At 40.9% G+C, this 13,633-nt stretch overlaps 1 protein-coding gene across 1 annotated transcript in view; it reads left to right on the forward strand.

The window, feature by feature from the left end:
* LOC120542539 (extracellular calcium-sensing receptor-like) overlaps positions 1-3,131 on the forward strand; it is a 50,487-nt gene extending 47,356 nt beyond the window's left edge. The window contains exon 8 of the mRNA XM_039775066.1: positions 1,095-3,131. Within this exon, the coding sequence (XP_039631000.1) occupies positions 1,095-2,005 (911 nt within the window). The 3' untranslated portion in view covers positions 2,006-3,131. The remainder of the gene's footprint in view (positions 1-1,094) is intronic.
* The last annotated feature ends 10,502 nt before the right edge of the window (positions 3,132-13,633 follow it).

Raw genomic sequence — 13,633 nt, forward strand, 5'->3', positions numbered from 1 at the left:
ACACCTCAGAACCACACAGGAACAGTGTGAGCTTTTTTTACAGTGGCTGGAGTGCCAATCCTGCCACCAACCCCTGAGTTTTCCCAGCCAGTTGGATGACCTGGATTCTAGGCTTGATGCAGATTAATGTCATACCCAAGATGGAGCAACTGCAGGTTAAGGGTCTTGCTGAAGGGTCCAACAGAGTAGAGTCACTTCTGGCATTTAGAGAAGTCAGAGCTTCACTTAATGGATTTGTCCCTTACCATCATCCATCAGCAGTCTGGCCACAATAAGCTGCCGGGTTCTAACTGTAACTCAAAGCTTCCTGCTGCCCAAACACTAGCCTGATGCTTACAACATATAAAGTCATGTGAATTAAATCAGAAATAGAGAAAAAGAAGAGATGGGGCTCTAAGGGTCACCCCATTTAATGTCCAGGTTGGATTTAGTTAAAGAAAGTAAGCGAAAAGTGATATATTTGGTATCTCTTATAGTCTGAAAATAGCTTCTGAAGGATCTGAGGTCTTTGTTTCCTGCCTTGCACCCTGTGTTGGCTGGGATTGGCTCCAGCTGACCCCCGTGACCCTGTAGTTAGGATATAGTGGGTTGGATAATGGATGGATGGATGGATCTGAGGTCTGTCGTTGTCAGAAGCTAGGTTCTCAATGAACACCAGCTTCCTCCATGATGGATGATTAAGTAGGGGAGGAAGTGGAATGTGTGGACCAACGCCCACGTGACACTCCGGACACTCGGGTGTTTGAAAGTACATTTTGTTACATATTTACCCCCATGTAAACTTCTCCCTTAAGTGAATCACTTGTCTTATTTTAACTATTTCATCACAATTATGTCTCATATCCCCTCTGCACAAATTATGAGTGAGTGCATGGCTGTTAAGAGGTTGCCAGAGATAAGAACTCCACTTTAGGATTATTAACGTCTACTGTTCATGTGAATTCCACAACAGGATAAATGTTATTACAAATGAAAAGCATTCTTCAAGAACAAAATCTGTATTTGTGACAACAGCTTCAATGCCGAGAGTAGCAGAGCCTCATTTATTTCATTTGGATAATGTCCTTTTCTCTTGTTTCATTTTATTCTTGCAGACTGCCTGCCTCTCACCATTGTCCATGAAGTTTTGATCTACATCCTGTCCCCATTAGGGATCGTTATGTGTGTGGGGTCTCTGGCAGTTTTTCTGGCACATGCTAAGACCCCCATTGTGAAAATGTCTGGAGGGAACATCTTCTACTGCTACTTGGCTGGTCTCATTATTGCTTTCTCCAGTTCCTTCCTGTTTGCTGTGATCCCAACAAATAACACATGTCTGATAGGTCTGCCTCTCTCAGCTATGGGGTTCTCGGTCTGCCTCTCCAGTATTCTTGCCAGGTCCTGCAAAATTTTGATTGCCTTTGCCAACAAAGCACAAAGACCAAGCAAGCTTCAGCTTCATTCCTACATTATCATCATCACATTGGGAACTTTGGTAGAGGTAGCCATTTGCTTAGCATGGATTTTGAGGGATCCCCTCCACTTCACCTATGTGCCCCAAGCAAAGCAATATACTAACATGGCCTGTGACTGCAACAACAAGTACTGGTACCTCATTTCTTTTGGCTACCTCGGGCTCCTTTGTTTAGGTTCTTGGGGGGTGGCTATCAAGAGCAATGCTCTTCCTCCTGCATTTAGTGAGTCCCGATCCATTTCCTTTAGTATGTTGATCTTCCTTGCTATCTGGGGCTGCACAATTCTCATAATCGTGAGTGATATCAAAGATCTGCAGACGGTGATACTTGGGGTGTCCATCGCGTTATCCTCTTGGGGTATTCTTGGCTGCATTACTCTGCCCAAGGTCTTTGTCATCCTTTTCAGGCCAGAAAGAAACAGCCAGCAGTGGATAAGACACGTCACTTATGAGTACTGTCGCCATGTCGCTTATAAGGCTGATATGAATTTGGAGACTGAACAATCCACCATCTCGACTTCGGCAGCCACCATGTCATCTGTCACCTCATAAAACACCAACAGTCATTTAGAACACAAACGTTTTGGAAAGAATTACTGCTGGTGTTTTCTCCCTAATCCCTGAAATGTGCAATAAAAGGTTACAGGGTTGTTAGAATTGATTCTCGGGACATTTACACAAGGCTGAAGCCAACCCTGAATGGGAGGTAAGAATGAATGTGATGCTGTTTATCATTTCTTAGATCTTTATATCCCACCAGTTTCATCCAGTTTAAGTGAGATTTTTCGGTAAATCCAACACAATACAATCATTAAACGTTCAAATAGAATTCAAACAATAAGCCATCGTTGTCTGTGTAGCCCAGGTATTTGGCAATTCTCCTAAAAGAAGGGATGGGTTAGTGAAGACTGATCCTTGCTGCCACAGCAGCATATGTTTTGTGTCAACTCTCGAGAAGGGAGGGAGAGAATGAATCAAATGTCAGGATGACTAACACGTGACACTGCAAAGGTCATTCATGGAAGACAGTCACAGATAATGATCTCGCTGCTATCTCTAGCAAAAATACTTCCTACTGCCTACTTAGGAAGGAAAATGTATGGAGTTAGGGATCTTTACTATGGCAGCCATATTGTTACACTAGAATTTCTTTAGTTGTTATTTTCAGAGTAAAGAGCGACAGTAAAACTAAAGTACATTCTGCTTTCTTTGCCTTATGTTATCTCTTCACTATGTGCTGGAGAGGTGGGGGAGTTTTGGATGGAGGGTGTGGTGGACGGCCATGACCCATGCCCAGCTGGGATGCCCCTTCAACACTGGATCCGGGGGAGTAGCCATGGGATCCACGCTACGTCCCCTGGAACACTTGGTGGCAGGCCCCCTGGGTTGAATCGGGGCCACAGGCATTGGACTTCGGAGCTCATCCCTGCTGGTTTCCATGGCCACCGCCAGGGGAAGCTGCAAGGACTTAACGAGCCCGTCTGGGCTGTGATGCAGCCACACCCGGAAGTGCAGCCTAATTAGGCTAATCACCACCTGAAGCACTTCCGGGTGGGCTATAAGAAGAGCCTGCAGCCACTACTCAGGGCGCCAGAGTCGGGAGGAGGACGACGACGAGAACAAAGCGGCCCTGGGAAGAGTGGAGGAAAAGAAGAGTGGTTTGGGTATTTTTCTTTGGTGGTGTTTATGGGACTGTGTTGTGCCTGTGGGGATTACGGGGAAGATGTGCCCCACAGGTGAAGAAAAATAAATCTTTTTGTTTATTTTGCCTGTGCCTCTGGTGTCAGTCTGTGCCAAGTCGGCACCAATAAAACACCTTTATCACAAGGGTTTCATAATTTCAATAGCTTTTAAAGAACACAAGTCCCTGGAAGTGTGTGCCCCCAAATGGATACATATGACAAACAAGAGTTACAAGCAATAATATCAGTTAGCCAGGTTGCATTGCTTTATTTTCTTTGTCCCTCAATTATTTGAGATTTTCAATGGTAAAGAGAGCCAAAAAGAGCTTTGCAATATGGCTTAGCACAATTGGAGTCAGCAACAGAGAAAGCAGACAGAGGCATTGATGAGCCTGATGTAGCAGTGGTATAAAAGACCCAACCAGTGCACTCTGCATGCAGAACTGGCCAAGCTGCTAGCCCAGCTGACATCAAGGGGAAAGACACAATAGCATTCAATAATAAAATGAATATAAAACTTTAGAACTTTATTTGTCCTCAAGGGGAAATGTGGCTTTTTACAGAAGCTCTTTAGATAGATAGATAGATAGATAGATAGATAGATAGATAGATAGATACTTTATTAATCCCAAGGGGAAATTCACATAATCCAGCAGCAGTATACTGATACAAAGAAACAATATTAAATTAAAGAGTGATAAAAATGAAAAAAAATTAAAATAAAATTAATGTTAGCATTTACTCCCCCGGGTGGAATTAAAGAGTCACATAGTATGGGGGAGGAACGATCTCCTCAGTCTGTCAGTGGAGCAGGACGGTGACAAAAGTCTGTCGCTGAAGCTACTCCTCTGTCTGGAGATGACACTGTTCAGTGGATGCAGTGGATTCTTCATGATTGACAGGAGTTTACTTAGTGCCCGTCGCTATGCCACAGATGTTAAACTGTTCAACTTTAATCCTACAATGGAGCCTGCCTTCTTAACAAGTTTGTCCAAGCGTGAGGCGTCTTTCATCTTTATGCTGCCACCCCAGCACACCACCGCGTAGAAGAGGGCACTCGCCACAACCGTCTGGTAGAACATCTGCAGCATCTTACTGCAGATGTTGAAGGATGCCAACCTTCTCAGAAAGTATAGTCTGCTCTGACCTTTCTTACACAGAGCATCAGTATTGGCAGTCCAGTCCAATTTGTCATCCAGCTGCACTCCCAGATATTTAAAGGTCTGCACCCTCTGCACACAGTCACCTCTGATGATCACAGAGTCCATGAGGGGCCTGGGCCTCCTAAAATCCACCACCAGCTCCTTGGTCTTGCTTTAAATAGGCAAATGCACAAATAGGTAGATAAGTAAATAAAAAATAATTAAATAAATATGCACACGCACTTTGCTCTGAACACACACCAGAATGACTATAAAGCAAGAAAAATAAAAAGAAAGAAAAGTTCTTACTTGGCTGTCACAGTCCCAGTGAGGCATTTTGCAGGTGTTTGGCCGTTGGTATAAAGGAGCCCCAGTCGCATTTCTTGATAAACTTCTCCTGAATAATACAATACAATAGAATACAATTTATTTTTGCATAGCCCAAAATCACACAAGGAGTGCCACAACGGGCTTTAACAGGCCCTGCCTCTTGACAGCCCCCCAGCCTTGACTCTCTAAGAAGACAAGGAAAAACTCCCAAAAAAACCACAGTAGGGAAAAAACTGAAGAAACCTCAGGAAAGGCAGTTCAAAGAGAGACCCCTTTCCAGGTAGGTTGGGCGTGCAATGGGTATCAAAAAGAAGGGGGTCAATACAATACAATTCACAGAACAGAGCAGAAGTGATCCTCAATACAGTATAAAAATAAAAAACTTAGAAGTATGTAGCAGAATTTAACAGTGGATGATATCACATAATATGATTTGGATTTGTTTAGAGTCCTGGAGACCTCATTCATCAAGCTGCCTCCCCCATTTGGCCATTCCACTAATAATAATAATAATTCATTGACTGAAAGTCCTCAGGGTTAGTGTATCATAGAGAGGACCTGCAGCATTGTTCATAATGCTGCACATTTTAATTCTCTCCTTTTCTCCAGTGGGTCCAGAGCATGCCCTTTTAATTAGCTTATTGATTTGCTGGGCCTCTCTAGAAATGATGTTACCAGCCCAGCACACCATAACATAGAAAATTGCTGTAAACCTCTGCAATAACATACTCAGCAGTAGCACAAAACTGGAAATACTGTGATTATTGTTTAGCGAATTCCCTTTCTTCCCCACAAGTTAGTTTCTTTGAACTGAGATGGTCCTCAGTAAGGCTGAATGAACAGCGTGGTGCTGGATTTTGTGTACAGCTGCCGACTCAATAAAAGGCGCACTCTAAATATCCAGCCCAGTACCAGCAGTAAGTAATGTGTGCCTCAGGAAATCAGTGAGGCTACTAACAATAACATTATAGTCATCAATGTTATCAACATTTATTATCCAATTATGAAGAAAAAGTCACAGCCATAAAAATGAAGCTCCAAATGGCAAGCCTGTGGCAATTACAACAGACACCTGGACTGCCTTAACAACAGAGACCTACGGACATGCAATAAATCACTGCACATTTAATATTATGATATATTATTTCTCTGTATTGCTTTTGTCAAACAGATGAACCAACCTTAACTGCAGTGGGAAAATTAGTTTTGTATCAGACTATAATAATGTATAATTTGAACTTGTTTTTTTTTTTTTTGTTCTGATTAGTTATCTATTTGTTAACCCTTACAGATACTTGAATACCAGATCATTCAGAATTCACATCCCTGACCGGCATCAGTGGCTAATTGTTTCTATCCACAATCTGTAAGGATACTGAACAGCTAGTGGCAAAAATAAATAAATATTGCTAAATTAAACTTGGATTGAAATTAACTGTATTGGATTCAGCCTTGCTGAATATGCTTTCTGTTTAATACATATATTCTGAGCTTTTCCAGATATGGAAGACAGAAGTTTCAAGGTAAGACTCACTAATCACAGTGTCAGAATCCGGGACAGCAATGGATCAAGAGATGAAAAACTTTTGTCAAAAACCAAAGTGGGGGTCGTTGCCACAGTCTTTGAACTATTGACCTGAAATTTGGTACACATATACTACGTGATGTCTACTATCTGTTTTCAGGGTGGTGATTGACCTCCAAGGTTATTCCTCTTTTTATTTTTTATTATAGAATCAACTCTCGGCAGCAGCCAGCAAGGGTGCCGTTCTCATTCCCTACCACCGTCGCCGTCACTTCCACTACTTCTTCGGATCTTAAATCATTCTTTGCAGATTGAAGTAGATGTGCCACTTTGTCTAGCAGGAAATTCAAATAGCAGTGGAGGAAGTATAAAACAACAGAATTCCAGGTATCGGACAGCAGGGGGCATGGATAAGATGAGACTATGCAATAGGACACAAGTTCACTTGGTTTGATTATCTTGTGAGCTGAGTTTCAGCACATTCAATTTCTGATCCAGGCTGTCTATGATGCAAATCTTCACCTTTGGGCTAAATCTAAGGCACCTGCTTGCCCCCCCACTCCGCTCTGGAAGAGGGACACTAGTTACCCAAAAGCCACAGCAGAGGGTCGCTATCAATGGTGACATGACCAGATACTAAAAGCAGTTTCAGAGTCACATTAACAATCACTAATAGCAGGAACCAATGCCCCCATAGAAAGCACATAGCCAGTATGAAGGAATGGGAGCAGCCCAAACTACAGCCAAGATAGTCAGCAGGTCAACTCAACACCACACAGGATTTAGAGTTAATAGTCAACCTGGGCAAGTGGCTCAAGTTTCCGACTCATGTCGTAGTAACATATTGACGACCAGACAATCAATTTTATAGAGACCTCAAAACAGCTAACCTTGTTTAAACTGATGGTGCCCTGGGAAAAGTAGATCAAGGAGGCATTTGACTGGAAGCACACTACATACCAGGCACTTCTGAAAGGAATGGCAGAAACAGGGGTGGCGAGCTCACTGCCACCCATTTGAGGCGTGCAGCAGAGACTTTGCTGGCTGATCTTCCAGAAGAGTTTACATAATGCTTGGCATCAAGGGGCCTTCGGAGAGATCAGCCATTGGAGCAGCGCTGCAGAGAGAGCCTTGAGATGGCTGTGAATGAAGAGGAGTGATCCATGGAGAAATGCTGCAAGGACACAAATCAGGGCCTGATCAACCCCTGCTGGATCACCTAGGTGAAGGTGTCTGATGTTGCAAGACCCAAAACACACAATGAACCCTGGAAACATCACTGATGATGTGTCCCAGAGCATCCTTGTGGATGTCTCTAATAACAACACACAACACTCTTCACTGACTATAAGTGCTGTAACAAGTTTACAGGTAAAATATAATTTTTATAAAATGTATAATACAGATTTGGTTAATTACGCAGTAAAACTAAGCAACACACAGTAAAACAAGGAAAAAAATATAAAGTATGAGCTTTAAGAAAGCTTTTGTCAGATCTGTCGGTTATATATGCATCCTATAATGGAGGAGTCATGTGAGAATTTCTGTAGATGGCAAGCACTGGTATTGTCCTCTCCGAAAACATATCTAAGGTAATTCGTTTATCTTGACTATCTATCTCTACTCTTAACCCCTTCCGAAATGCTATTGCTGTGCTAGGACATGATAATTGTTTAATAAAATCTTCAGTAAAAGTGCACAACATTAATACTCTAATAACAAATTTCAATGTACATAGAAAATCTAGGCAATACGGCATAAACACCAATAATTTAATTACAATTACTACTTTAGATGAACAATGTATTAAAACTATTAAAACAGACTATAGATTAAACAAAAAATACACACAGAGCGGCGCTAACAAAACTAACTTAGTTCCTGTTCCAAATATCAATAACGCACATAGTATTCATCTCTGCCCCTCCGAAGCTTTAACTAACAAGACGTTTTTTTATCAACAATCTTATTAGTGATAGAAAAATTGATTTTATTGCACTAAGTGAAACGTGGCTTAGCTCAGATGGCGCAGCTGTTTTAATCGAATCTGTGCCTCCGGATTACAGTTTTACTCGTGTGGATCGCCAAGGAAAGAGAGGCGACGGACTAGCAAACATTTACTCAAGATTTTACTTAAAATGTAAAGATGTCAATTTTGGTAAATTCAAGTCCTTTCAGTATCTCGCCGTTATTATTCATGGAGATTCTCACGTTCTAGTATTATCTGTGTATAAACCTCCTAAATTTAACGCATCTTTCTTTGAGGAATTCTCTGACTTAATGTCAATTTTAATTATGAACTATGACAAACTCTTAATAGTCGGCGACTTTAACTTTCATGTCGACAATCAGTGTGACCTAAAAGTAAAGGAATTCATGAACCTCCTGGACTCTTTTGATTTGAGACAGCTCGTTAATCAGCCTACACATAAAGCAGGTCATACGTTAGACTTAGTAATTACTAAAGGACTTAAAGTTGATATAAAGCAGGTCATTGATACGGGTCTATCAGACCATTTTCTTTTACTTTTTAGTATAGAAGTAATGATAGATAACACTCATGTGAAGCATATTGTCAAAAAACGCTTCTTTGACTCATCAGCAGCTTTAAAACTTACAAACATTCTAAGCAATCAGTCCGTTTATAGTGCCAACTATAATAGCGAGGATAATGTAAAAAATAAGGTGGAAAGATTTAATACTAAAGTGAGAGCTGCTGTTGACATAGTTGCACCTGATAAGGCAGTTGAAAAATCTTCTAGCATTCTTATACCATGGAAGACCCAAAAGAGTGTCTGATTTAAAAAGAACATGATGTAGAGCTGAGCGTAAATGGAGGAAAACTAAACTGATTATCCACTATGAGATATTGAAGGCTAAAATAACAGAATACAATAACACTGTCCGTCCTAAGTACTTCCAGTAAAACCTGTGAGGCTATTGCTGTATTTTTCAATCAAAAAATTAATGATATTAGAAATAACATAGCATATCTCCCCAACACTAAGGATCCTTCTAAACCCCAGTACTCCATTATAAACAAATTAAACTCTTTCTCTAGGATAGATTTACCTGATTTACATAAAATAATTTATCAACTAAAACCCTCCACCTGCGTCCTTGACCCAATACCAACAAATTTTTTCAAAGAAGTATCGGGCGTGCTAATCTATACTAATAAAAGGCAAAGCCCTCACTGACTCACTGACTGACTGACTCACTCACTCACTGACTCACTTATCACTAATTCTCCAAGTTCCCGTGTAGGTATAAGGATGAAATTTGGCAGGCTCATTCCTTACAGCTTACTTACAAAAGTTAAGCAGGTTTCATTTCGAAATTCTACACGTAACGGTCATAACGGTCGATAACGGTCAACAACGTCCGCCATGTTGAACTTTCTTATTTATGGCCCGATCTTCACGAAATTTGGTAGGCGGCTTCCCTGCGCTAACCAAAACCGATGTACGTACTTATTTCGGTGGTATGACGCCATTGTCGGCCGCCATATTGAATTTTCCAATGTCACCAATTTTCAAACTTCCCGTGTAGATAGAAGGCTGACCCCATCTTCACGAAATTTGGTAGGCGGCTTCCCTGCGCTAACCGAAACCAATGTACATACTTATTTCGGTGGTATGACGCCACTGTCAGCCGCCATATTGAACTTTCCAACGTCACTAATTCTCCAACTTCCCGTGTAGGTAGAAGGCTGAAATTTGGCAGGCTCATTCCTTACAGCTTACTTACAAAAGTTAAGCAGGTTTCATTTCGAAATTCTACGCGTAATGGTCATAACAGTCAACAACGTCTGCCATGTTAAACTTTCTTATTTATGGCCCCATCTTCTCGAAATTTGGTAGGCGGCTTCCCTCCACTAACTGAAACCAATGTATGTACTTATTTCGGTAGTATGATGCCACTGTCGGCCGCCATATTGAACTTTTCAACAGTCTTTGTTACTTATGGGCCCATCTTCAAGAAATTCTATCGATCAAAGTACTGTCACTTACCGAGTGGTTTCCATGCCCGGAGATACCACCTACCTTTTCCATTCTCTTTGTTACATATTGCACGGCCATATCAGGCTCACTCTTGATATCCGGAGGAACATTCTGTCTTATGTATTGAATGACTGGGACAGGTTCAAGGTGTGGACTGATGACGGTACAGGAGATAATTAGACTACACAGGAGCACTAGAAGAGTGAAATGCTTAAGCCCTTCACCTATGATTCTGCATGTGAGTTGATGGCTGCCACTGAATTGTTCGGTTGTCGTTTTCAAATGTACCGAAATGGTCAAATATTTTACACCTTTCGACAACCGCCAATGCCTCTTAAACATCTTAGATTCACAGGTGACGATTTCAGTAGTGGACACTTTGATGTTTATGAATGTTTAAACTCTCAAAAGCTGAATGTGATTTTATCGATGAAACCGGTTGTGTGCTTACAACGCTTGACAGATGCCAAATGTCACTTCAACACAACAGATCCTGCAAATACTGTCGTAATTGAAACAAACCATGAAACTCAAACCGATTATGATAGCAGCATTCCAAGCAGTGAGATTTGAGACAAGATTACTGTTCACATGGCCAACTGTAAGTTACATGCTCAAGAGTAAGCTCAGCGCACAGCTTGGTCATGTTACAACCGGAGGGCCGAACTGACAACATGGTATACAAAGAGATCCTTAAGAAATAATTATTGGCATATTGTCCCACAGTTTAAAAAGGTTTAATTTTCTTCTTAATAAAAATTTGAATGCAGTACTTCACCGCTGCGAAGCGCGGGGTATTTTGCTAATTGATAATATTCTTGACATAGTAAATTCGTCATTAGATACGGGAGTCTTCCCAGACTGTCTTAAGACTGCTGTAGTTAAACCCCTTCTTAAGAAACATAATCTTGACCCCTCTGCTTTTGAAAATTTTTGACCCATTTCTAACCTGCCTTTCTTAAGTAAAATTCTAGAGAAGACAGTCATTATGCAGTTAAATGACCACCTCAATAAACATGCTATTCTTGATAAATTTCAGTCAGGTTTTAGAACAAATCACAGCACAGAAACTGCACTCGTTAAAGTAGTAAATTATTTGCAGGTGAATGCAGACAGAGGCCATTTATCTGTTCTCATCCTCTTAGATCTGAGTGCCGCATTTGACACCATTGATCATAATATTCTTAGAAATCGCCTTAGTCAATGGGTGGGCCTCTCTGGCAGTGTCTTAAATTGGTTTGAATCCTACCTGGCAGGGAAAAAAATTCTTTGTTAGTTGTGGGAATTACAACTCAAAGACACATGATATCCTATATGGTGTTCCACAAGGCTCTATCCTGGGTCCGCTGCTTTTCTCAATCTACATGCTTCCGTTAGGTCAGATTATCTCAGGGCACAACGTGAGCTACCACAGCTATGCTGATGACACACAGCTGCATTTATCAATAGCACCTGATGACCCCGATTCTCTTGATTCACTAACACAATGTCTTATTTGTATTTCTGAATGGATGAATAGTAACTTTCTCAAGCTAAATAAAGAGAAAACTGAAATCTTAGTGATTGGCAATAACAGATACAATGAAGCTATTAGAAATAAACTGGATACATTAGGATTAAAAGTCAAAACGGAGGTAAAAAGCTTAGGGGTAATTGTTGACTGTAATCTGAATTTTAAATCGCATATTAATCAGACCACTAGGACAGCATTTATTCACTTAAGAAACATAGCAAAAGTTAGACCTCTTATATCACTGAAAGATGCTGAGAAATTAGTTCACGTGTTTGTTTTCAGTCGACTAGATTACTGTAACGCAATCCTCTCAGGAATACCCAAAAAAGACATAAATCGTTTACAACTAGTGCAGAATCCAGCTGCTAGAATACTAACTAGGAAAAGGAAATCCGAGCACATTTCTCCAGTTTTTATGTCACTACATTGGTTACCTGTGTCATTCAGGACTGACTTTAAAATTCTGCTTATGGTTTATAAAGCCTTAAATAATCTCGCCCCATCTTATATATCGGAATGTCTGACACCTTATATTCCAAATCGTAACCTCAGATCCTCAAATGAGTGTCTCCTTAGAATTCCAAGAGCAAAACTTAAAAGAAGTGGTGAAGCGACCTTCTGCTATTATGCAGAATCTGGAATAGCCTGCCAGTAGGAATTTGCCAGGCTAATACAGTGGAGCACTTTAAAAAACTGCTGAAAACACATTATTTTAACATGGCCTTCTCCTAACTTCACTGTAATTTAATCCTGATACTCTGTATATCCAATTCATTATAATAACTATTCATGGTGGCTCTAAAATCTGTACTAACCCCTGCTCTCTCTTTTGTTTCCTTTTCTGGTGTCCTGTTGGTGGTGGCTTGCGCCACCACCATCTACTCAAAGCACTGTGATGTTCCAACAGTGATGGATTAAAAGCCAGAAGTCTGCATGACCATCATCATCAAGAGCGTCCGTGAGAACCCTAAATACAAAGAGGACTATTTCATTTATGTTAGGTAGAATGCCCAGAGGGGACCGGGCTGTCTTGTGGCCTGGAACCCCTGCAGATTTAATTTTTTCTCCAGCCTTCTGGAGTTTTTTTTTGTTTGTTTTTTCTGTCCTCCCTGGCCATTGGACCTTTCTCTTTTTCTATGTTAACTAATGTTGTGTTATTTTAATTTCTTATTTTCTCTTTTATTTTTCTCCATTATGTAAAAACTTTGAGCTACTTTTTTGTATGAAAATGTGCTATATAAATAAATGTTGTTGTTGTACTGAAAGTCTGCTGTGTAGAGGGTAATTAGAAAGAGAGAAGGATTGTTCCCTGAGGTGTTCCCGCATTACACAACATCATTTCCAAAACCAGAGGTAGGAGCTGTTTCAGGACCAGCTTCTCACAGGTGTTCTTGATATATGAAGTAAGAGAGACAGGTTAGAGTCCTAAAGTCTTGAGATCACTGGAATGTCCTTTCTTTGGTTCTGGGAAGATACATAATATTTTCCACAACTGGGGAGCCTGCTGCAAACTCAGGGAAAAGGAGAACAGGTGTTGAAGGACCCCACAGAGCTGACAGGCACTTGTTTTCAGCATCATGGGGCTGATTCTATTTGGCCCTGCAACTGTTTTTGTGCAAAGCTTACCCCGGTTCTCTCCTAACTTGATCAGCAGAGACAGACAGTCCAGGAAGTGGAAGAGGACTGGAGACCAGGTGTGATGTCATTGTAGAGAAAAGTCATGCATGGTAGAGATGAAAATTGGGAGTCCAGAACTTTCTCAGGTTGCACACACAGACTAGCAGTGTTTGGAGTATAGCTGGACTGACAAGAATAAGTCAAACCTGCTGACGAACTGCTTCATTTCATTACCTTTGTTATTGTTCCTTTCCTCTTCAGGTTTGACTGGTTTGGCAGAATGAGAATACTAACAAGTCTAATAATGGGCTTCATTAACAGCTACCTATGAATGTGCTTGGAGTAAAAATGTTGTCCTTCCAGGACT

This window comes from Polypterus senegalus, chromosome 13 (genome assembly GCF_016835505.1).
Source record: "Polypterus senegalus isolate Bchr_013 chromosome 13, ASM1683550v1, whole genome shotgun sequence".
Classification (NCBI taxonomy): domain Eukaryota; kingdom Metazoa; phylum Chordata; class Cladistia; order Polypteriformes; family Polypteridae; genus Polypterus; species Polypterus senegalus.